The sequence below is a fragment of the Geospiza fortis genome, unplaced genomic scaffold (assembly GCF_000277835.1).
Source record: "Geospiza fortis unplaced genomic scaffold, GeoFor_1.0 scaffold130, whole genome shotgun sequence".
NCBI lineage: Eukaryota > Metazoa > Chordata > Aves > Passeriformes > Thraupidae > Geospiza > Geospiza fortis.
The window spans coordinates 6857390-6880256 of record NW_005054300.1 but is presented as its reverse complement, the minus strand read 5'-3'; the positions used below and the strand labels follow the sequence as shown (position 1 = coordinate 6880256).

General features: G+C 35.2%; 1 protein-coding gene across 1 annotated transcript in view; it reads right to left on the bottom strand.

Moving 5' to 3' along the window:
- Nucleotides 1–22867, bottom strand: part of ADGRA1 (adhesion G protein-coupled receptor A1) — a 147204-nt gene that overhangs the window by 15324 nt on the left and 109013 nt on the right. The window contains exon 12 of the mRNA XM_014309837.2: nucleotides 17008–17153. Within this exon, the coding sequence (XP_014165312.2) occupies nucleotides 17008–17153 (146 nt within the window). The remainder of the gene's footprint in view (nucleotides 1–17007; nucleotides 17154–22867) is intronic.

Genomic DNA, 22867 nt, shown 5'->3' with positions numbered 1-22867 from the left:
CTCTGGTCTATGTTCTCCTATGACTAAATTTTTAAATAATAATTTTAAAGAGGAATTTATGTCAATCCTGTATTTTATTGTGGCAGTGACCAACATAACTTCCTGAATTCCCCGGTGTTTCATGCATTTTAAATTTTTGACATTCAGTTGCCTTTTAGGCAATGTTTTTTTCTCAAGAAGAATGTTATTTCTTCTGCAGTAATTTTTAAAAAGTTTAAGCAGACCATTCAAGTCCTTGTTTTGAAATTCTGTAATTCTCAGATGACCTGAAAATACAGTATTTTTAACTTTCATAGAACAAGAAGCTTTGAGAGTTGATTCAGAGGTTATTTATTCACTACTTGATATATTTTTTGATTTAGCTATGAAGTATATTTCTTGTATTAAAAAAATATATTCTGAAGCATTAATTTTTATTATGAGCTATAATGACAAGTTAGAGCTAAATAATTTCAATTGCATAAGATTCACTGGTAACATAGGAGCAATACTCTGTTTTATTTTCTGTTAAACACTTTCACTGCATGCACAGAGAATCATTCAGAAAATATTAATGACCAAGCAATCAATGTCACAAAGATGGGGACTTCAATGGTAACCCAGCAGCTTTGTTCTTAGATTTGCTCAGCTGAGCATTTAGGACAGATATGTGCAAACAGACAATGAAAAGAGAATACAGGAACTCATGAGAAATAGCTCTAGAGAGACCATGCTAATTCTATTCTTCTAAATTCATGTATTCTTTTCCTTTTTCTCTGATATAAGTCAATGATCTTACAGGAAGGGCAAGATCTTTGCCCAAAGTGCCAAGGGGAATTAAAATTGTTTAGAAGAAAGTGAAAAATATGAGAAACACTTCAAAGATGTGCAGTTCCAAAGAAACTACATTGTTAATTTGCACATTTTTGGCAAGCCTTATATCTTTTGATGCAAAATTAAGCCCCTGTTCCAGAGGGCAGGTGATAAAGAATCTTAGCTTTCTAAGCTGAACTTTTATGCCAGAAAAACTCAAACCTGATTTTCTACAAATTTTACGTTTGTCTTTGGTGTTTAAAACATTGCAAGGTCCCTTTGAGATCTTTCCCACAGTTCTGCCATCTCTCTGTAACTTCAGCCCTCCCTCATGTCGAGGTATTTATCTTGGCTATTCACCTGCCCAGCCAGTCGTGTGGAACCTAGAGAAGTTTAATGATCTCTATCGATCGCAGACCAACTACAGCTGAGTTATTAGACATGAAAAGTCTCAATAACAGACACATCCCTAAACAAACTGTTTCTTTAACGAGATCAAAATAAAAATAAATTTCCATTTTTCCTTTACAGAAAATTATATGTGAAATGTGAAAATGTGAGCTTTAATGGTTCAAAGCTTAGCAATCAGGAATCTTAAATTCAGAATATCCTCTTCAAAAATATCCTGCTTTTCTATATTAATATCACAATTTTTACTTTAGTTTATTAATTCCTGAATGATGAATGTTAGTGTAACTACTTACAGAGAGAATATAGTAGTGAGAAAGCTAAAAAGCATATTTATCTCTTCAGCTGGCTCTGAAACATTTCAAGCATCTTTTACAGCCTGTTTGATTGATACAAGCCATTAAAGTAATCAGTTTAGGAGATTTAATGTTGCCCTGGGAAATCTGCCATTTCTGCAAAAAACCCCAAACTGTCCTTCTTCAATGAAAATGAAAATTACAGCTTCAGACATAATTGTATGTAAAACTGCTGAATGCATCAGCTGGTTTCTCTCACATAGACTGGGTTGTTGCTGTTTGAGTCCTGTCAGGACGACTTTAAAATCACACATGTTATGGCCACAGTGCAGCATACATATTTTTAATATTTGATAAAGTCATATTTGATAGGTTGATATGTCCTCATAAAGTGTTTTCCTATGAAGTGTACAGAACAGTGGTAAATTTCATCCCTCTGGATTTGTTCAGCATTTCCTATGCATATTCTTAAATGAAACCCATACACCATACTCAAGACATATTTAAACTATGTACAGAAAATATATGGAAGTATCTCTATTGGCTTATAAATATTAATACTTCAAAGTATTAAAGCATTCTTACTGTTTCTGAGAATTTTACTAATAAGGTAATAAATGCCTCATCTTCAAAGTATTGTTAATGATTAGGTGCTACATCCCCAAATTTAATCATTTAGTGTTTCAAACTTCTGCATCTCTTTACAATTTACAGTTATGGGGTTTCCAATTATGTGCTAATCACAATTTACTGCTACCTTCCATTTAGTTAGGTAATTTGGTTTATTTTCAACTGCATGTTTCTAAAATCTAATCACACAGCTATAGCAAGATGTATCCTCAGGCAAAGTGAGAGGACAAACAGTCTTGTTTAAGACATGAAGAAACCACACACTAAATAAAAATAATATGATTTGGATTATTAAATCTTCCTGGTCTACAAGAAGTATTCAGTCACAAACCCAGAGGGCCATTTAAAATTGAAAAGCATTTACACAGAAGATCCATGGAAACCACAAAACCCTTTCTGTTGAATCTTTTCAGCTACCAAGCTTTCAGCTATCAAACCCATATCTTTTGAGAAGAGATCAAACAGTTTCCCAAAAGGAATTTTTTCAGACATGAAAAGCATACATGCAGGTTTTGAATTCCTCTAAAGACTTCTGTGGTAAAGGAAGGGACTCTGCATTTTAATTTGGTTCCAATTTTGAAATATTTTTTTTAATAGTTCTAGTATTTTTAGGGTTTGCCACAGGTCATGAGTTGAGGAGGGAGCATCTCTTAAAGTTAAGAAAAAGTAGTAGACATGATGCTCATTCACACTGATGCTGCTTTCAATCGTACAGAAAACCATCTGGAAACAGTCAGATAAAGCCAGGGCAAGGCACAGATGTTAAAATCCTAAAATATAACCTCGGTGCTTTGACATAGAGAACCTGAAGGCACACGTTTTTGCTTTATTTACCAAGACTGCACAAGGAAACATTGCAAATAAACTATTATGTACAAGGTGCCTGTATAAGTTAGACTTGTACCCTTTTGGTTTTGGGTTGTTTTTCTTTCTACCCTTCTATTGTCTTTGTTCACAATTACTTCCTGAGGAAAAGAAATCTCAGTCCTTATACAGAGCAGCAGGACAGAATATAATGCTTCCCTCAACAATTAAATTTCAGTCCACAAAGACTAGAATCTGAAAATTTATGCACCAGAAATCTAAAATGTGACGCTGCAAAATATAGGTCAGGTAAAAAATTCAAAATACCAAGGCAAAACATTTCAATTTTTTTCAATCATAATTTTTTCTGCATCTCTCTTGCATAATCACTTCTAAATCTTAAGTTTATTTTCCTTTTCAGAATAAGAAGACATAGCAAAAAAGTTGTCATCTTCCATGAATGAAAATCTAATTTTACAGCTGGCAACATTTGGAACAGGCAACTATTCTACATGCAACAACTACTTACACCTTAATAAACTAATACAAAAAGAAAATAGTGGAAATCCAAAATCTATTAATTTGATTAATTGTGAATAACTTCTCTACTTGAATTTTTGGTAGTATTCCAACATTTCCAAGCACATTTCATTACCTCCTATCTTTTTTCCCCCTCAGGAATCCTTAGTAATGACAGCTTTGTGTCCAAGTATTTCAATTTGTAACATATTCCTGAATTTTGATGGGATTGGGTGATTTTTTTGTGATTTATTTCAGGCCTTACATTTCATATTTGCGGTCCATCCAATATGAATGCTAAAAGGATATAGAGCCAGAACAAGAGGAAGAAGCCCTTGCAGATTTTCAAAACTGACCTAGGTGAGAACCTGAGCTCACTTTTAAGTTGGATCTGCTTTGAAAGGAGAGTTAAACTCGATTTAGAGATGTTTCTGCCAATCTTATTTTTTTATGACACTATAATTAACTTATTATTCATTGTTATCTTTTCAGGCTTATGAGGGTCCATCCATACCAGCTGTCAATGCTGAGTGAAGGGTTCTTTCAACCTCTGCCCTTCTGGTATATATTAATATGTAATTTGAAACATATGTACTACTCAGAGTGGACTAATTCACAAGTGAGTGAGCATAGCTTGAAAATTTCGGAATTTTCAAATTTGTTCTGAGTATTTTTCAATATAAATGTATTTCATATATTTTCAAACCTCAAATATACTTGCAATATAAATTTTCAAATAAATTCTGAGTTCTTAAGAAATAAGAATAAGGTCTGAGTTCTTTAGAACAGCGCAATGCAGTCAAAATATAACCAAGATAGGAGACAATGGAACTCAGAGGGAGACCCTGCTCCACATCCCACCAACAATGCTTACAGCTGTGGCTGTAGCCAGCCAAAAACAGCTGAAACCAAGGCGAAATTTATGCTAAGTATAAACCCCATTATTGTGTTTAATAGGTTGTTCATCCATTACTTATCCAAGCGCCTTATCTTCACTTCCTTCGATCAAACTCCATGTGCCATGCAGACTTGCTCGATTTTTACTACACAACTGCATTATTCTTTTTCAGAAACTAATCTAGCCTGTAAAGAACCTTAGTGAAGTTTCATCCCTAAAGTTTTCAAAAAGGAAAAAGTCAACTTTTTTTGGTTTTTTGTGGAGAAAATATTACATTAGGATTGATGCAATGTTATCCATTTCAACAACTTCAAATTTTTCATCTTGACAGATATGCAGGTTGCCAAGAACTTAAAACTTCGCAAGAAGGTTTTATTAAATGTAACAAGCAGCAGGGAAGCATTAGAATATCCTGAAAATAACTTATTTTTTAGATGGTTTTAAGACTTTTGGCTTCTTTCTGGAACCCTTTCTCTTTCACAGTCCATAGGATGTAATTCAATCTGCTGCTAATCTAGAGGCAGCAAGGAGTATTCTTTTTTAATTTTATATTAGAAAAAAATTATAGATTAGCCTGCTGTTAACCCACAGAAAGTACTGTTCAATTAATGACTTGAGTCCACAAAACCATGGAGATTTAGATTTATTGACAAAAATTCAGGTTGACATTTTGTCCTCAGTTCACCCTATTGAAAAGTAAGAAACAAAGGTACAATTGCATGAGTTCATGAATGCCAACCCTGATTTTTAACTTTAATGTTGAGGGGTTTTGCTGTTGTCAGTCTTTGTATTACTAAGGTGAGCTATGGAAAATCTTTTATGTATGACGATGGCATGAACATTTGCTTTTTCCTATTTTTTAAAAGCTGACATACACAGAAATCTATTTCTGGTGATCCCTATCCCAGATTTTAACCTGAAGCAAAAAGAAAGGTTTTCCATCATTTATAAAGAGGTCAAAAGTTAAGTTTAAAAAAAATCATAGGGCTTTTTTGAGCACTCAACTGGAAGTGATCATGAAACTTTGAAAGAAAAGGAAAAACAGGCATAGGGTTATTCCCATAAACATGAATCAACAAATATTAAACATCAAAAGCTAGAAACGATGTGTCATTTCTAGAAAGTTATGAACATGGAAAAAATAGATTTGAAAAGGAATAAACAGCCATCTTCACAAAACTGTAAGAGCACCTCATTCCTCAGCTTTCTGGGTCAAAAGGCTGCCTAGCTTTGCTAGGTACAATAATTATTTGATTTAGCAATACCAGAACCTCAGAAGGAAATGTTCTCTCTAGTTGGAATACATTCTCTTAGAGGCATGAAGAGGGAATATGGGTAATTGGTTGCTTCTGCAACACCTCTAATGGATGACTGAGATATACAAGTAGACAAGTTTAACACCATTCTTATATGACAATAACATTAGTATGATAATCCACGTTAAGCAGCCAAAAATACCTTACCTATAAATAATAGCCAGCATGGGTTAGCTAATCTGCATATAACAGATATTGTGATTTGCCCACAATTCCTGCTCCTTATCTTTTGGATTCATGAGAAAGAGTTTTAGAGACATCAGTAATTCCAGATATAGAATTCCAGAGTGGAAATGAACTCTCCCTGTAGAGATACCTTTATTTTTTTCTGGCAATGTCTGCAAGTTTATCCAATATGAAAGGCAGCAAGATTGTGTGACTGACCACTCATGACTTTTTTTTCACATTGCTCACAAATATTGAAAAGTAAACACAAATGGTCTTCTGTAGTCTTAGTTCTCTCACCTCACAATTAACAGCTAAAACAATACTAGCTATCTCTTATTATCAATAGATAAATGAGTCAGGTATCTCATGTGCTCAAGTTTTCTTTCACAGAAAACCTCACCAATGTTCACTTTCTGATAAACTTAAAATCCTGAATGATTCTCTGAGTACTAAGTGTAATCCAATAATAATGGCATTACCTCTTTGTCTGAATGAGAACTCAATCAATACAGGCATAAAGTTTAACCTGGACATTCTATTTTACTAAGGTATATTAGATATTATATATTGAAATGATTTTAACCTGCATCATTAAAATTACATAATATTTACCAACATTTATTTTTAAGTAGCAATGAGCAGTATTTTCAACCTGTGAACCAAAATATTCTTGTGACTAAATATGTGTAACTCCCACTGAAAATCCAGTGAGTGCATGTGTTTCAGAGCAGAAGGTGGCCTAATTTTTTGTTATGTTTTATATAGTAAGGTGGTACCTGAATAAAAATACCTGCAGGATCAGCAGCCAGTTTCTACAAGACTCATAACATTTCCAAACACTGAAGGCATATTTGGAACACATTAGTTTCAAAGTCTCTTCTGTCAGAATTTGCTTGCATAATGAAACACAGGAGTTTCTTATGAGACCAACGAGACTAGAAATTCAGCAGCAAATAAGGGTTGAAAAATGGAAATATTGTTAGGAAAAATCCTTGGTTTACTAGTAACAGAATTGTAGGGCAGGAATGAACATCAGGAGATCACCTTGTCCACTCAAAAGCTCTGAGTCAGGGTCACATTAAACATCTGTCATGACTGGCTTGGCTTTATCTAATCCATGTTAACAAATTGCTTGGGACAGAGTTCCCACAGCCTTCCAGGTAACCTGTTTTAATTGTCAACTATTTTCGTAAGTTGAAATATTTTCCTAATATTAACCTCTTTACCTCTTGCTGCAATTTAAGCTTATTATTTGTTGCATGATTTTCTCTTTAATGCCTTTTCATTTGGAATTTTCAATGAACACTAACTTGAGTCATCCACATTTCCAGTGATGGGTTTCAACTACTTAGGATGTACAATGTCAGGGAGATCAGTGGAACTTTATGTATAATTTTCCATGGTGTCTCAACTCAAAACCAAGTGAATTAATCTAATGCAGCTTTTCCTCCCAAGACTTATAAGCCCTCCTTCCAAACAGGCATAAACCAGAGATTATCACACATATTTGACAGGAAGTATGCATAGAATAAGCCGGGTCTGAAACTGAATTTGCAACAGTTATACATAAATATGGTCCAGCATATTCAATGTGATATGCATATCTGTGGACTTCACTAATTTTGTTTGTCCAAGGAATATAATTTAATTTCCTCGAATTTTTCCATTCATTTTACATTTATAAAGAAAAATATTACAAAATATTAAAATTATGTATTTAAAACTACCACTGCGAATATATATACATATGTGAATAAAATATATTTATTTGCGTTTTATTGCTAGTTTATTTTAAGATAAACATTTTTTTGTTCAGCATTAGCTCTTGGAATTTGATAATATCTTTTAGCCAAAACTACTTTATGGAATAGTGGCAATGTATTGGTAAATGCAACACCTACTATGTCCTACACCACGCTATAGTTTAAATGCACAGTGATTGTACTGTACTGCAGTTACTATCAGACTATTTATTGCACAATCCTGTATTACACTAGTTGGCTGCCTGCAGCATTCTCATTTCTGTGACATTGCAGTTTATCAGTCTGCACAACATGCTTCGTAAATCTCCATGACTTATGTTTTCTTGCAACATCAGGGTTTTCATTACAGTTAAGCTGGGTGGATACAGATGCCTACTTAAGACAAGTGTCCTGTAACAAACTTTAAATTCTATCTTTCTCACAGAATAATTCTTGTAAGTAAGAATTGGTATCTAATGTGACTAATTTTTCTCACTAATTAATGAGTACAATCATCTACTATTAAAAGTCAGATATTCTTTTTTGTAATTGTTGTGAATATAATTTCATGCAGATGGGAATGCTTAGTTTTTTGTCCATACAATTACAATAAGCACACTTGAAAAGATCTTATGCATTTATCTTTACAGCATTTTTGCATAATCAAGTTTAATCTATATGACACCAGAGAATCATCTGAGAAAATATTTAGTTCTTTCAAATCTGATAAAGTTTCCTACAAAGCCCCCATTGGAGTCTGAATATATTATCTTCTAAAAATCCTTGAACTTGTAAAATTTCCAATCAGCATTTTACATTTTGCCTGGAGCAGCATATCAAAGCACGGAGCATTTTATCAAGCTTACCCACCCTCCAAGTTACCCTCTACAATTATGTATACGAGTAGCTCAAGTGCTAAAAGCTACTGAGGCAAGGGACAGTGTGACAAGAATTCTGAATTTCCAGGAAATACCTAGATGTGAACTCAGGATATCAGCAGCTGAAAATTCAATCTAGTACAAAGTTCTGCAGATCAGCATGTTGCAGTTCAAGTCTTTCAAAGCTGAAAATATCATGGAATTAATTTTAAGTCTTCAGGAAGCTCACAATTTTGAAAGCTTGCAATTGCCATAACTACATAACTCATGTAGTTAAAATTTCTATCCCAAGCCCATAATTTCCTCATTAAATGCCCAGGTATCACTCAGGTGTGGTCATTTTCTTTTTTTGGCTATGTTTGTCAATAGCCATAGCATAGAAGAGAGTTTTAGTTGAATGGATCTAAGTGACTTGCTATGCTGTTTAATATCTTGCTTACAAGTAGTAAGCTGACATATGTTTCTTTTGCAATAATCATAACCTGTTTCTTTTCATCCATACTCAGACACTGTTCTTTAAAAAAAAGAAGATAAAACTTCACCTTTTACCTCAATATCTCTCAAAGATTTGGTATTACTGTATTTCTACTCTGAACAGTGCCAATATCGTGTGCACCTTGCCTGTACCTTAGCTCATGAAGTTATGACAGCTACAAAATCCTTTTTCTACCTTGATTTTGACGTGCTTTTGAAATAAGTTCACATCAAGGAGGATCCTATCCTCTGGAGGTCATTCACTTTAAGTATTTGGTAGTACATTCAAATTGACTTAAAGTATTTGCTAGTGCTTTCAGGTCAGTTTTGAAGAACAGTATTGCCAACTTCTCCATGAGAAGGAACTATTGGAATTTTGATTCATAAGCCATATGAAGTGGAGCTACAAGCAAAGCAGGAGGCTTTTTACCATCTTTGTGTTAGTGACTCCACAATTCAATCACTCACATTGAAGGTGGAGCAGAAAAGCTCTGATCACTTCTCCTGTTTGATTAAGAGTTGGCAGGAAAATACCTCCATGCTATGGCACCATACCCTGGCAATCCAATGTGGCAGCAATGAATATTTATATGGCCTATGCAACAACCTTCTCAGGATACCAATGACAATATATTGCTACTCCATACTACTCCATACACCAGTGGACCTCCATATTATTTTACTATTTTCATTTCACTGGAAATTTTCCTGTGTAGAACAATTAATTCAAACCTGAATTAAAAGTTGCCTTTCACCAAAAATAATTTTATCCCAATCTGATGGAAATAAAATTGGCTTCAAGTTGAAATTCAGTAAAAAGAATCAATGAAATTATTTCCCTCATCACAATTTTATACCCTTTTCCGCTGCAGACCTTTCAGTTACATCCTCAACTCCATCTGAACATATATCAGCATTTAAGAGTGATGATGCCAAATAACATATAATATCCATATAATATCAGTATGTCCTTGAAGTATCAAACCAAATTCCAAGTACCCTTAGGTTCTGCAATCCTGTCTCTTCCTTTAATTTGTGATATACAGACTTAAACTTCTTGTTTTGTTTTTAAGCTTCTCTTTCTCATCATATCTAGCTTTTATACCTCAAGGGGCAGAATTGTTCTGTTTGTTCTGGCTAAGGTTCCTTCCAGCATTTTAATTCTTTTTGTTTGAGTCGAGTTTTTGGTTGATTTTGTTTGGTTGTTTGGTTGGTTTGGGGTGGTTTTTTTGGTTTTTTTCCAGAACTTGCCTAAATTGGTGGGCTGATAAGACACAGCACAATCTGTCTACAATGATCAGCATTTCTGTATTACTTGTGTTGTGTCATCTTTGAATGGCAGTTACTAAAACTGTCTTCAGAAGCAATGTAGCAATGTTCAAAATATTAGCTCTATAATTAAATCAAACTAAAATTTCAAAAAGGCTGTTAGCTTTAGACAATTTTAATATCCAATATAATGATATAATAACTTATTTTGATGTTGTGATATAAGTCTTTGGTGAATAAAATGAAGACAATAGCTGGAAGGGAAACATGGCTTTTCTTACATTCAATTGTAATTTATTAAATGCAAAAAATTTAGAAAAGCTATTTCAGCATGGCCTTTCTTCCTCCTGGGAATATGACAAATATTGAAACAAGAAACATGGGAATAGTGCTTTGCAGATAGTATCTAAGAAATATCACTAGATTATCTTTAAGATCCCTCCCAACCCAAGCCATTTGATAAAAACAGCTGTTACACACTTTTTTGTTTCCAGGAATTTACAGTAAGGAGGTGATAAGCAGCCTTGAGAATACATGAGGATTGCAAAAAATTACTGCACAATTTTAAAATTATCTAATAATATACATTTCTAGTATTAACTTCCCATATCTAAAATAAGAAATGTTGATTATAATATCAGAAATGTGAGATAGACTTCCTGATGACCCTGACTAGATCAAAATATTCTGTCCTGTAAGAAAGGATACAATCATGTACTTAAATTACAGCCAACTTCCTGGAGCAGATTCTCAGAGAGACTGTTGGCTCACCATGCCATGGTTCATCCAGCTGCTGAAAACCTTACTTGCAGGGAGACATCATTTTCACTTACTCTCCAATGACACAATTGGGTCTATGCTAATAGTAAAGAGTGAACTAGAGAGATCTCCTCAAGGCTCCTGAGAATTCTGCCCTGTGGCAGTTCCCATTTAATTCAACATACTCAAACCATAGAGAATTTTTAAGAAAAAGACAGATGATCCCTTGGGATAATAAGGTCTAAATTCATACTTTACCTCTATAAAGTTTGATATGTTCTCTGTGGGAAGGAAAGATGGGCTTTCATGGATCAAAATTTCATGAGTTAATTTTTAAGAGCATATCATGAAGAAAAAAACAATGGATTGCAATGATACTTTTCATCCGACCTCTTTCTCCCTCTCTCTCAATCACTGTTTCGTACTAGAAGACATGAATTCATGAGAGCCAGCACTAATGAAAAATGCACCAGAACTTAACTGCATTTCAGAGCTGCTGGTGTCAAGGGGACAAGTAATGTCTCTGTCTGTCACAATGTAAATTATGTTGCTTCATATGATTCAGTTTGAAGATTCAGAAAATAGCATGGCCAAAAAAATAGCATATTTGCCAAACCTGATCTTTAATAAATTATTTCTGATCTAGTCAAATGTTGATCCCCAATTACACAGCTATCATGCTGCAATAAATTGCAGCCAGATTGTTATAAATTATAGGGGACATTAACAAAGATCATTTTCTGAAGACCCTTTCAGCCTCAGGAATAGTAGAAAGCACTAGGTTGTTTTTTTTTCCTAGGTGTTTTCTGTGGACATAATAATTCTTTAAAATCTAAATATAAGAAGTCTTTGGTCTTTATGACTGGAATGTTTTTAGTATCTCCATTATGGTGCAAAAATATCATGTGACAATTTCTAATGACATAATGAAGATTGGTGTGTGCAACTCATATCAAGACACAGCCTGCTTTATTAGTAACTTACTCAGTAAAAATGTCCCTATAATCAATTTGTGATGAAGTCACAACATTTCCTGCCAGACTCTTTCAGGACTCAGCAGTCGGGCAAACACAGCTACAGATCCATTTGCACCCATGTGTTGGTTTTCAGCTTGTCAGAATTCAGATCAAGCAGCTAAATGTTCGTCCTAAGAAAAGCAGGGTTAACACTGTGAACAAAGCACTAAGTGGGTGCCATGACCACTGTGGTATCATGCAAGTCTGTAAAATCCCCTCACTGTAAGGCAAGAGCCTCATCACAGGAGTAGTCGACAATAACAGAAGGAGAAGATTTTCTTGTATTTGAAAGTTTTGTGTGGTTTCTCCTTTTTGCAGTGAAAGGATTTAGCATAATTCAGTGTCCCAAAGATACTTAGCTACTGTTTGGCTGGGTGCTGCTGATTAATGTTTAGGTAGCTGAGAGAAATAATGAGCTTGGGAATGAACATGAAGAGCTGCTGCCACACTCCCAAGGAGAGGGGGAGGATGCAAGGGCAGCACTACCACACCTTGCAGGAGCTCAGGGGGAGGTTGTTACTCACCACTGCACCACAAACACAGCTCACTTTCACGGCTGCTTTCAAGACATTGCTCTGTACTCTGGAAGTGTATGTATGATGTAGAGAAACTTGCCCATATACAACCTCATTTAGAAGAGCAGACATCCAGACTCATACTTGCATGTAAACATCCATTAGCAATTTAGAAGACTTTGACCTCAACGACTGTACTTCTAGGTCTGCTCTGTGTGCAGGTTTAAAGGACAGTTCAGACATTTCAAAATATGTGAGATAGGAAATCAGCTTTCTCATCCTAAAAATTATTCTTAACTCTTAAAGTTAATTAAGGTTAAAAACAGTAAGAGAAGGGAATTGAAGCCATTGGTATTGACTGTAGGTACTCTGTGTGCGCTGCAGAAAACTGTTTCAATTTGCCTCAGTTATGAGTTTTTAGCTATAGTACTAAGGCTACAACTTTGAATACAAAGTAAAGGGCACAATCCATTCTGAAATTGCTACGACAGCTAGATATACAATTTTTCTAAAGAACTACATGTGGTACATTTCCTAACAGCCCCACAATTTTAGAAAGAACATTTTAAAAAGCTTATCAAAATATGTTACATTAAAAAAAAAGAAGTTTAACAGAGACAGTGACATCAACTGTTATCTGTTTTGCTGTAGCTTCTGCAACCTTATTTATGCACATCAATATTTTTTCATGACAGATATGGGATATTGGACTCTGTAATCTGAAGACTGCCATATTAGTTATCTTGCAAGACATTCATTGAATAAAAGAGGTGGGAGAACATTAGGAGATATATTTGTACCTAACCTTGAGATAAAACTTCATTATCTGTCTCCTTATCACCAATCTCTGGCCCAGCTAGCAGCTTATTTTTTTTATTTTAAATGTTTAGAATGCAACTGTGCTCACTAGTTATCTTATTAAAAATGAAAGCAATCTGATTTTTTTTTCTGTCACTCTAGAAAGAAATTATTTTAACAAAATATCTTTCAGAAGTATTTTCTGCTGGTCTGTACTTCTGTCTAATCTGTATGAGCACAGAGCATCACATGAAAAATGCATGCACATAGCAGGCACAAAACCTAACACTACCTGTGCCTCAGCTTGGGCTGATAAGAAGTCCTGTACATTGCAGTAATAGCTGAATATTGCATGCCCCTTTGCCTTTGCTGGCAAAATCTGCCTTCAGATGAGTCAGAAGCTAAACTCTGCCAGGTTTAACAAATGTCCACAGAGGATGAACAGATAGAATTATTTATTTCTATTAAGAATACCACAGAGTATATTTTACAGGAAGTAATTTCATTATCTGTTGAAGTGCTAAGGTTCAGAATTTCAATACACAAAACTCAATGATGCATTAATTTGATCCACCTCATTAGCATCCAGGCACATTTAGAGAAAAATGCCAGAATTGTTACAGTTGGTTCCAGTCATCAAAGTGATGGGCTCTCAGGGGTTTAACTCTGTAATTAACAGATAATATGTATTTCATGAATAATATATATAATAAAATATATATACTGTATGATGTACAGTGTACATAATGTATCTCATAATACATGATTAACATATAAAAAGAGGCAATATTTAAAATCATATTGCCATGAAGTCAAATTAGACTGCAAAAACGTTCCAAATTTGATCACTCTATCTAGAAGAGAGAAAACTTATAAAGAACCACAGCTTTCCATAATAGGGTACTTATTGCTACAGCTCTAAGAAAAGTAGGAGAAAAAGATCAAGGGCACCTCATTTGTCTTGCTTCTGCAAATGAATATGCAAACAGCAGGCAGAGAAACTGCAGCAACTCTTACAAGCCTACATCCTTTCCTACTAACAGGTAAGGTCTCCTTTCAGATATTCTATTCTATTTATTTTCACTATTTCAGCTGCTTTTTAGAATGGACCAAGCTTAGTGAAACAAATGTAGTGAGACGATTTTTATGATTTTTTGTTAAATTCCACGATAGATTTATGTACTGATTTTTGGCATTAGATCCCACTTACTGACTCACAGAAGGTACCTCTATGTCTCCTACAGCAAGTGCATATATAAGGAATACAAAACCACTCACATGTGAACTGGAAACACCTTCTATCAAATACAACCTTTACCAAAGAAGGACAAGAGCTGAGCAAAGAGTTCTGGCCAAACACATTCACATATTTGTATTGTATACTGCTCTAAGTCTATAGAGAAGGATCACTGAAAAAGTACCTCTTGTTTAAAAGTGCCTCATAGACTGTATCACTGGCTTCCTATCACTGACAGTCCTGACATATAAAAAAGCCTAACTCCATCTCCACTCGAATAAACTTTATACTATTTAGCTATCTACTGATGCCAAATGGAGACAAATTAACACCTCCTTGCCCAAACTCAGATGTTTTCCCTTAAGTACCTGAGGAACAATATAGATAAAGGCTGGCATTGGCCTATAGACACAAGAACACCGACTAGTTAAAACATTTATTATAAATTACTGCCTTGAAATGTAAGCATCCTTAATGGATTTTATGGAAATATCATGACAAAGAATAATTCAGAGTTTAATTTTATTAAAATCAGGAAAGGTAAAATGCCCCCAAAAATTATCATTATCATTCTGAAAGAACAAACAACTACTAATGATGAGTTTAGCATTTTCTTGCTTAAAGTGATTCTTAATTTTACATATACTATGCCTGTTTTCTACATGAAGTGAAACTGATCCTTACTATTTTGAATCTAGTGCTCACCATTGTGAAATTGTATTAGACATTTCAGTGCCTGTGTCTCTAAGATACATGGTGCCCTGTGGGAGAAAAATAGCTTAGAATAATTTTACTTAGCTATTAAACAATTATACCCATGTTCTCTTACAGCTAGAAGGTGGTTTATCATTTCTATTGCTAAATTTAAAATAGCTACTATTTATTTTCACTGTCTGGGAACCTCAACATGACTGGTACAACAAAGATTCTAATTAGAGTCATCTTTCCTGTAACCTGACTGTCAATTGTTTTCAAACTCAAACAAGATTTGAATTTGAAGAACATACACTATGCTGGATCTATGTAACTTGTAACAATTTTCTACCTTAATAGTCACACTGGAGCATTTGAAAATTGGCAATTATTCATTTTGCCATGAGCTGGTAAGTGAAGGAGTGAAATTCTCATCTCTGAAGAATGGTGTAGTAAATCATGGATTAGCAAAGTCAGGCACTCTCAAGGAAAGACTATCCTCTTGCTTACACCTAACAAAGCTAAGGATCAATATGACACTCCTTCTCATCACAATACACATTTTATGTTAACTTTAATCAATTTCATCTCTAGAAATAAAGTGTTTTAAAAAGAAGAAAACTAGCTAGTTTTCTAACTAAATTCATGTTAGTAAAAATCTGACTCTGAAGAATCAGACAGAAAAACTCAATTCATCTTCCTACAAACTTTTAACAAGCTGTGACACCATCACACAGTCATCTATAAATGCTACTTGCTAAAAAATTTGTGTTTAAAATAAAATAATCTACATATGTTTAGAAAAATACATTGTGAATTTTTCACAGAAAATACATAAAAAGTAGAATTTGTATTTCCTGACCTTCACTATAAAACTGAGGTCTTTAGGCTATATTGACCATTCAGACTTGTCCATGATCTGTGGGAAAAGAGAGGCACCTCCATAAGGAAATTCATCCTGTCCTCACACAAACATTCAAGATGGACAGGAAGAATTGTTCTCTGGAAGTTCTTTTTCTGCCTCCCTCCAAAATCTGCATAGGGACAATATATAAGTTTGGCTAGTAAGTAATTTTTGATAGCTAAGCTTAAAAAAGATGAATTAAACTTCTCATGCCTTTGGCTTGAAATCCTGGTTTTGTGGTAAGGTTTTGCTAGGGTTTAATTTTTTTTTTTTTTCTTGCGCAGACTGACTGTTTTGGCTTGCAGTTTCAGTATCTCAGAGGCATCTGGCAAGAACTCCCACTGTCTTACACCTGCAATGCCGTCAGAGACACGCTTGAGTCTGCTCCAGTGGGAGCTGACAGGGAGTGCAGACCCCCAGTCGCCCCTGTAACAGAATTACCTCTCTGATGGGCAATGAGGAAGGTTGCTATCAGGCTATCAGGCTTTCAATACAAGTGTGGGCAAGAAGTAGAGCAGAAGAAATAAAGGTAAAGGGTCATTACAGCACAGTTTCTGCTGATTAAATAAGGCTCGGAATCAAGCCAGTTTTTGTTTTGGGGGATTTTTTTCCCCTCCATAATAAATCAACGGAAACATTTCAATTCTTCCTGTTCAGATAAAGGTATCTGAACTTAGCCAATACTAGTTCTACATATTTCCATCTTCTGAGAAAACTATCAGCACACAATAAATACTCAGATTTTTGTACACACCCAGGTGGCTCAATTCTTTATGGATGCTATTTATAGTCTATAAAAAGTAAAAAGTACAGAAATAAGAATGAGAGTTTGCTTATAATTGATATCTTCAAGGAAGAAATTAAAAAAATAATGTAACTAACATCCCATACCTGAGTAGAGGTTGCTTTGGATAAGAAGGTTGGTCACTGTTTTGGCAAGGCTGAGGTTTTTTTGTGACTTGCTTGTAAATATTCCTGGCAGTTACTCCAATCCATAGCATAGTAGAGAGTGTAGAATAATGCAGTACAATGCCAACCTAAAAAAAGAGTGGACAATTCAACAACTCAATAAATGGATCAGTAAAACAAGAGTTTTACAAGAATCTTACTTCATAAGGGCACAGGCAAAAAAAAAATTTAATTGAATTTATAAATGCATCTAACATCTGCACTTAAAACCAGTTATTTAATCTGCCATAGATAGCATTATCTGCAATACCAGAAGCAATGTTAGGAATTAGAGACATAAAAACATTTGTTTTCTAAGAACCTGTTTAATGAAAACATTTTACACCTGGATTTAAAGTGGTGTAACTCTTATTTTGTATTTCACTCTTTAGCCTATCATGAGAATGCAATCTAAAATTTAATGAGAGGCCAGCATTTTTGCTTGCTATTATGCTATTTCCTTTAACTTTTCAGGAACAGCTTGCTGTAGTTCCCTCTCTGCTATACACAGGCAAGGCTGACTTCTGGAAATGGCATCTGCGCTATTTGCACTGATAACTCCAGATTATTTTCAGACATATTTTAAGAAAATTATAAACTTGCTTACAGAATTTAAAAAGAAAATGACAACTCTTGGCATTCCCCCTTAAAAAGAATTATAAACTCTAATAATGTTATTATCACCCTGTCCCCAAGAAACTGGTGTGTTTATCATTGAAAGGAAAACAAAGTACGAGCACCTCTAAAATGCAAACATCTTTGTTATGTTAGTAATTGTTATTCATTACTATGGAAGCAGTAATTGGAATTTTATCCAATCTCCAGTGCTTTATTACATCAGCTAAGTCTGCATCTGATTATATAAAATGAGGTTACCTTTGAAGCAATAACCTGACATTTTGCAGTGACAAGTAAAATATTGCTATAATTGGAAAGAACATAAAAGTTTAAGGAATACAGAGAATTGCTGAATAAAGCTAACACAAATCTATTATAATGATTTATTTGAACCAGTGTTCATTTTTGCTGCACTTAAAACAAAATAATTGATGGGTAAAGAAAAAAAAAATCCATGCATTTTGTTTCTGTTTAGTATTATAGCTCAAAACTTGAAGTTAGCAGCAAATATCATCAACAAAAAACCCTTTGTAAATTTCTCTGGGACTTGTTTGTCACTTTAGATGAGGGAGGACAAAGCCTTCATCACTGCTGCTGCTTGAGGTAAAAGAAGCAGAAATAAGAGAATGAGACAATTGTGTATTATGAGCTGGCAGACGCTGCCAGTTCAGGGACTGGTGCTGTCTGGACTTGGTTCACAGGCAGCTTGCAGAGTTTCTGTAGGGATGCCCTGAACAGAACCATGAGCAGGGAGGGGAGGCAGGAGGACGAGAAAGGGAGAAGAAAAAGGAGGCAGAAATAATGAGAAAGAACTGGGAAAAAATCTAGATATTTAGCTCCTAACCTCTTTCTCATTTCAGCATAGCCCTGCTGCTATATATTCTGTTTTTCACACAGGTATGTGCAATAATAGGAACAGTTGAAATGAATTCCAGGTCAAAAGGCACCTACATGTGAAATTCTGAAAACATATATGACCATATGGATAGAAATCATCAGCCACTTAAATGAATGTAACACCTGAAAAATAGTACAACAAAACAATTGTATTGAACTTTCAAGCAGGCAACTGAAATGACTGAAAACATCATGGCCATGCCACACCTGCATCACATTGCTGTTTTTCACAGTGTGCTCATGTTTCAGCAACTGGGTTACTTCTGATATATGGAGAAATTGAACAAACAAGGAAGAGGCAAAAATGTTATCATTCTCTGTACTAACTCTTTAATGATCTGCATCTCTCTGTCAAAAAAAGCCCCAGACAAAACAGAACAAAAAACCCAAACCCCCAACCATTGCATTTCTTGCTTGAAGGAAACAAGGACTTATCCTGAAGATACAGGACCTCCTTATGACTAACAGATTCGACATGACACAGCAGAAGTGTGGGATTTGGAAGGGTGCACTGAGCTGCTACAGTAAATTCTAGAATTTTTGCTAATATTCACTAATAAATAGTAAAGAAATGCTTGTCACACTTCCCATTGAAAGTTCAGTGTTTCAAAGTGCTGGGTTTTGTCTCCCCACCGACATCAGTTATGTCACAGAGATGCATTGTCCTCATTGTTGTGCTTGGGGACTGCACGTTCCTTTGCCCCCTCCAGTGGGATCACCTCTTGCTAACTCTCTCAGGCTAGGAAGACACCTGGGCTCTACAGTAGAAATACGTGAGATAGCAGCTCATGACCCAGGAGGGAAGGATGAGGCTCAACAGAAAGACCAACATGGCTTTGTTCAGTAAATTTTTTTTTACTCTCTTAGCAAATGAAAACTTGAGGTTATGCATGAATGGTCCAGGGTACAAATTTAGCTGTGTGTATCTTGTTACTGGATTTCTACCTCTGTAAAGCTTCAGAGGCCAAAAACTATATACAAATTAAATACCAAAGTCATAACTTAAAACTATTTTCACTATTAGCAGAACTTATGTATTTCACATAAAATTGTATGGAAAGGGTTGAGTTTTCCACATAGAATAAAGGATTATGATTGGAAATATTGAAGTGATGACCCCTATTTTTATGAAGGTTTTCCACTGACAGGCCAAATGGTACAGAAAAAACTGCCAGAATATAAGCATTGATAAGAGCACTGTATCTAAAGCTCTCTAATAACCACAGTTATATGGTAAAAATTTTCTTGTTTTCTTGGATTCATTTTTAGCACGTCCTGTGTTCTCAGAACTCTTATCTTTGGGAATAAGCACTACCCTTTTGAATAGAAGATTATACTTTTCTTCAGCAAGAAGATGCTGTCTGTTTGTGCTCCTTCAATAAATTTCAGTACCCTAGAGATAAGTTAAGTTCATATGATGCAGTTACAATAGTAACGACCAGAATACACATTTATGCAAAGCATTTTGGTACAAAAAAGTCTCTTGATCAGCTTTAAGTTGCACACAATTTTCTTTATTTTTCCCAAAATTTTAATTTAATTTCTTTTTTTCCCTAGTTGTAATCATATTTCAGATAAGATTGTACTTCTTAATTCAGTTTTATTTAAAGAAGGACACAGATATGCACAAACATTCTGATTAAACTTTTAATCCTGCAATGAAAATTATTCTTTTCTGTGAGATGAAGGGACTCAGGAATTTCTCTGCAGTCTGTAACACCAATGGATCTGAATATTTCATGATCTTTAAACATTTAGCATTAGCAAAACCCCATGCTCCCTTCACAGGTAGAAAATTTAGAGCAAAAAGTTCAGCTTTCTGAGTTGAACTTGTAGGCTGCTGGCTAGTATGGAATGAGCTTTGCCTTTCTTGCTGAAGATCTGCTGCCTTACAGAAAAGAATTCACAAGCAGCTTCACACAGTGCATTCGTCAGGGAGAAGGAGATCTGAGCCTTGCCAAAGCTTACATGGAAGCTTTTATTTTATAAACCATATAGAGGTTTCTTGGAGATGTGATTGGAGTGACCATGCAATAAAAAAATAAGATTCTGTCTCCCTCTATAACTTTTCCGCCTCCTGAATCTTGTGCCCAGTCCATTTTTCATGCTTCAACATGTTTAATTGATGATTTCATCCCCTAGCATCCATAAACTCATGGCTATCATCCTTTCCTCTATTTCCACAAAATAGAGATCTTTGAGTACAGAATTGATGCCTCCCACACATGGGGAGTGATCCAGCAACAGTTGTGTCTCCTTCTCTCTCATTCTTTACATGAAAGGAGTGAGCTTCCTCCTGCCTTCTGAAGCAAACAAATCTGAGGCTGGGAGATGGAAGGGCTCACTGGCTGGCTCAAGAAACTTTCTGGTAGTGTACTGCCCCTGATTTATCCCTGCTGCTCCTAAGACAACCTCTGCCTTGCATTGAAGATTTTGCCAGTAAACTCAAGAGTCTGGATTCTACAACAGCCAACATTCAGTGACACCCAGAATGAGATTCAAGAGAAGTCTAAAGAGTCTGTAGATTCATTCACTCAGGAAGTATGTGGAGATGCAATCAACTCTTCTGGGCCAGCATTCTAACATCAGGATTTTTGTAAATCATAAAGACTGTAGAGCACACATGCAAGTGAAAAGTCTATACAAAATTCTCTCTGAAACAGATATGCAGGTTTAAAAGGGAACTTTAGATTTTTAGATTCCACATAAAAATAAATGACGATTTCTGAAAAGACTTTTTTTGTGTGACTGTTTCACCTTGAAGGGGATTTGAAGGTTCTTCCAGCTATCACAGAAAATGGGGCCATTTCCATAGCATTAATTCCTGATGTTTAAAACTAACCTGTAACTACACATTTATAGACAGAGGGTGATCCAAATAAAGCTAATTTAGAACCACCCTTTTAGGTTAAATTTGAAGGATAAAAGTTAACTTAGTCTATTATTTCACATTGATAAGTATGCTGCAGTGATTTTTTTTGGTGGAAGTTTTAGGGATAATTACAATAGGAAAGGGGGTGGTTGACTGGCTTTTATGCAACATTTCAGTGATTAGGACAAAAAATACTTGCACTTGGAATCTTTCTCTATGCACTCGGGAAATAAAAAGTGAAAATTGCATTGCTGCAGGTTGAAGTCGTGCTTTGAATTTTAGCAGAATGAAGGATACCTCTGGAATGGCAACTGATGGTGTTACACCTGTGGTATAACTAATATTTTAGTGCTGCTTGGAGCAGTAACATTTTCACAAATATATTTTAAGCCCCAGTATCAGAGCTTTGGCATGTTGGATAATAAATCACAGACTAATTGTCTCAGGATTATCACAGGACACAGGCATTGGGACTCAGAATTTTGAAAACCTTGCTGTCAGAAAGCAAGAAAAGATCTGTGGCTGGGTATGATGTTCTCAAAGTGAACAGTTTTCAGCCTCTGTTAGCAGCTATTGGAGCCTTGTCTTAGATTACTTGGACCATTTCCTCCATTAGCTCTGTCTAATTACATCAGACAATTTTTACCAGGAAATAGAAGACAGTCTTTGTCACTTGTATCTTTCCTATACTGTAACTACTGATGATATTATCAGGCAAATAAATAACTTAATGAAACTGGTTAGCAGACATATAGGGATGGTTCAATTCAGTTTCTCTAAGTGTGCACATTTCTCAGCAGCTCAGGATCTGGCCCTATCCTACAGCAAGAGACAGATGCCTCTGATAATGCACTTTATTAAGATACCCCTGTAGTTTATGTACTACTTATAAGAGGCTATTAATAACACATTTATCTCAATCAATTTTTCATTATAGCTGTTAATACCACGTTGCTACCATGCAAGCTGCAAAGTAAATAATCAGACAACGCCTGAAACAACAGATGGTCATTTGTGACCATGTAATTACATGGCCATGGCTGCCCTACAAACTAATCTGCTACTATCACTTGCAAACTGCAGACAAAGACAATAGTAAGTGATATTTCAATTTGCCAGAACTTACAAATTAATTATGACACAATACACTAGATACTGTGAGATATTTCTCTCCATCTAATGGACAATTTTGTTATTTAAATGAGTATCATGTAACACACTTAGGTAGACTTCCCAGGTAGAACATCACAGTGCTTGCAGACCCACGTGTGCTGTTTACTGATGGTCATGCACAAGGATACACAAAAGGCTTCCAAAGCATCTGACTGAACACTGTAAGTGTGATAACTCTTACACTAACTATGCAAGCTTTGCAGTGACTCTGCTGTTGGCTCCTGACTTGCTATTTACACCCAT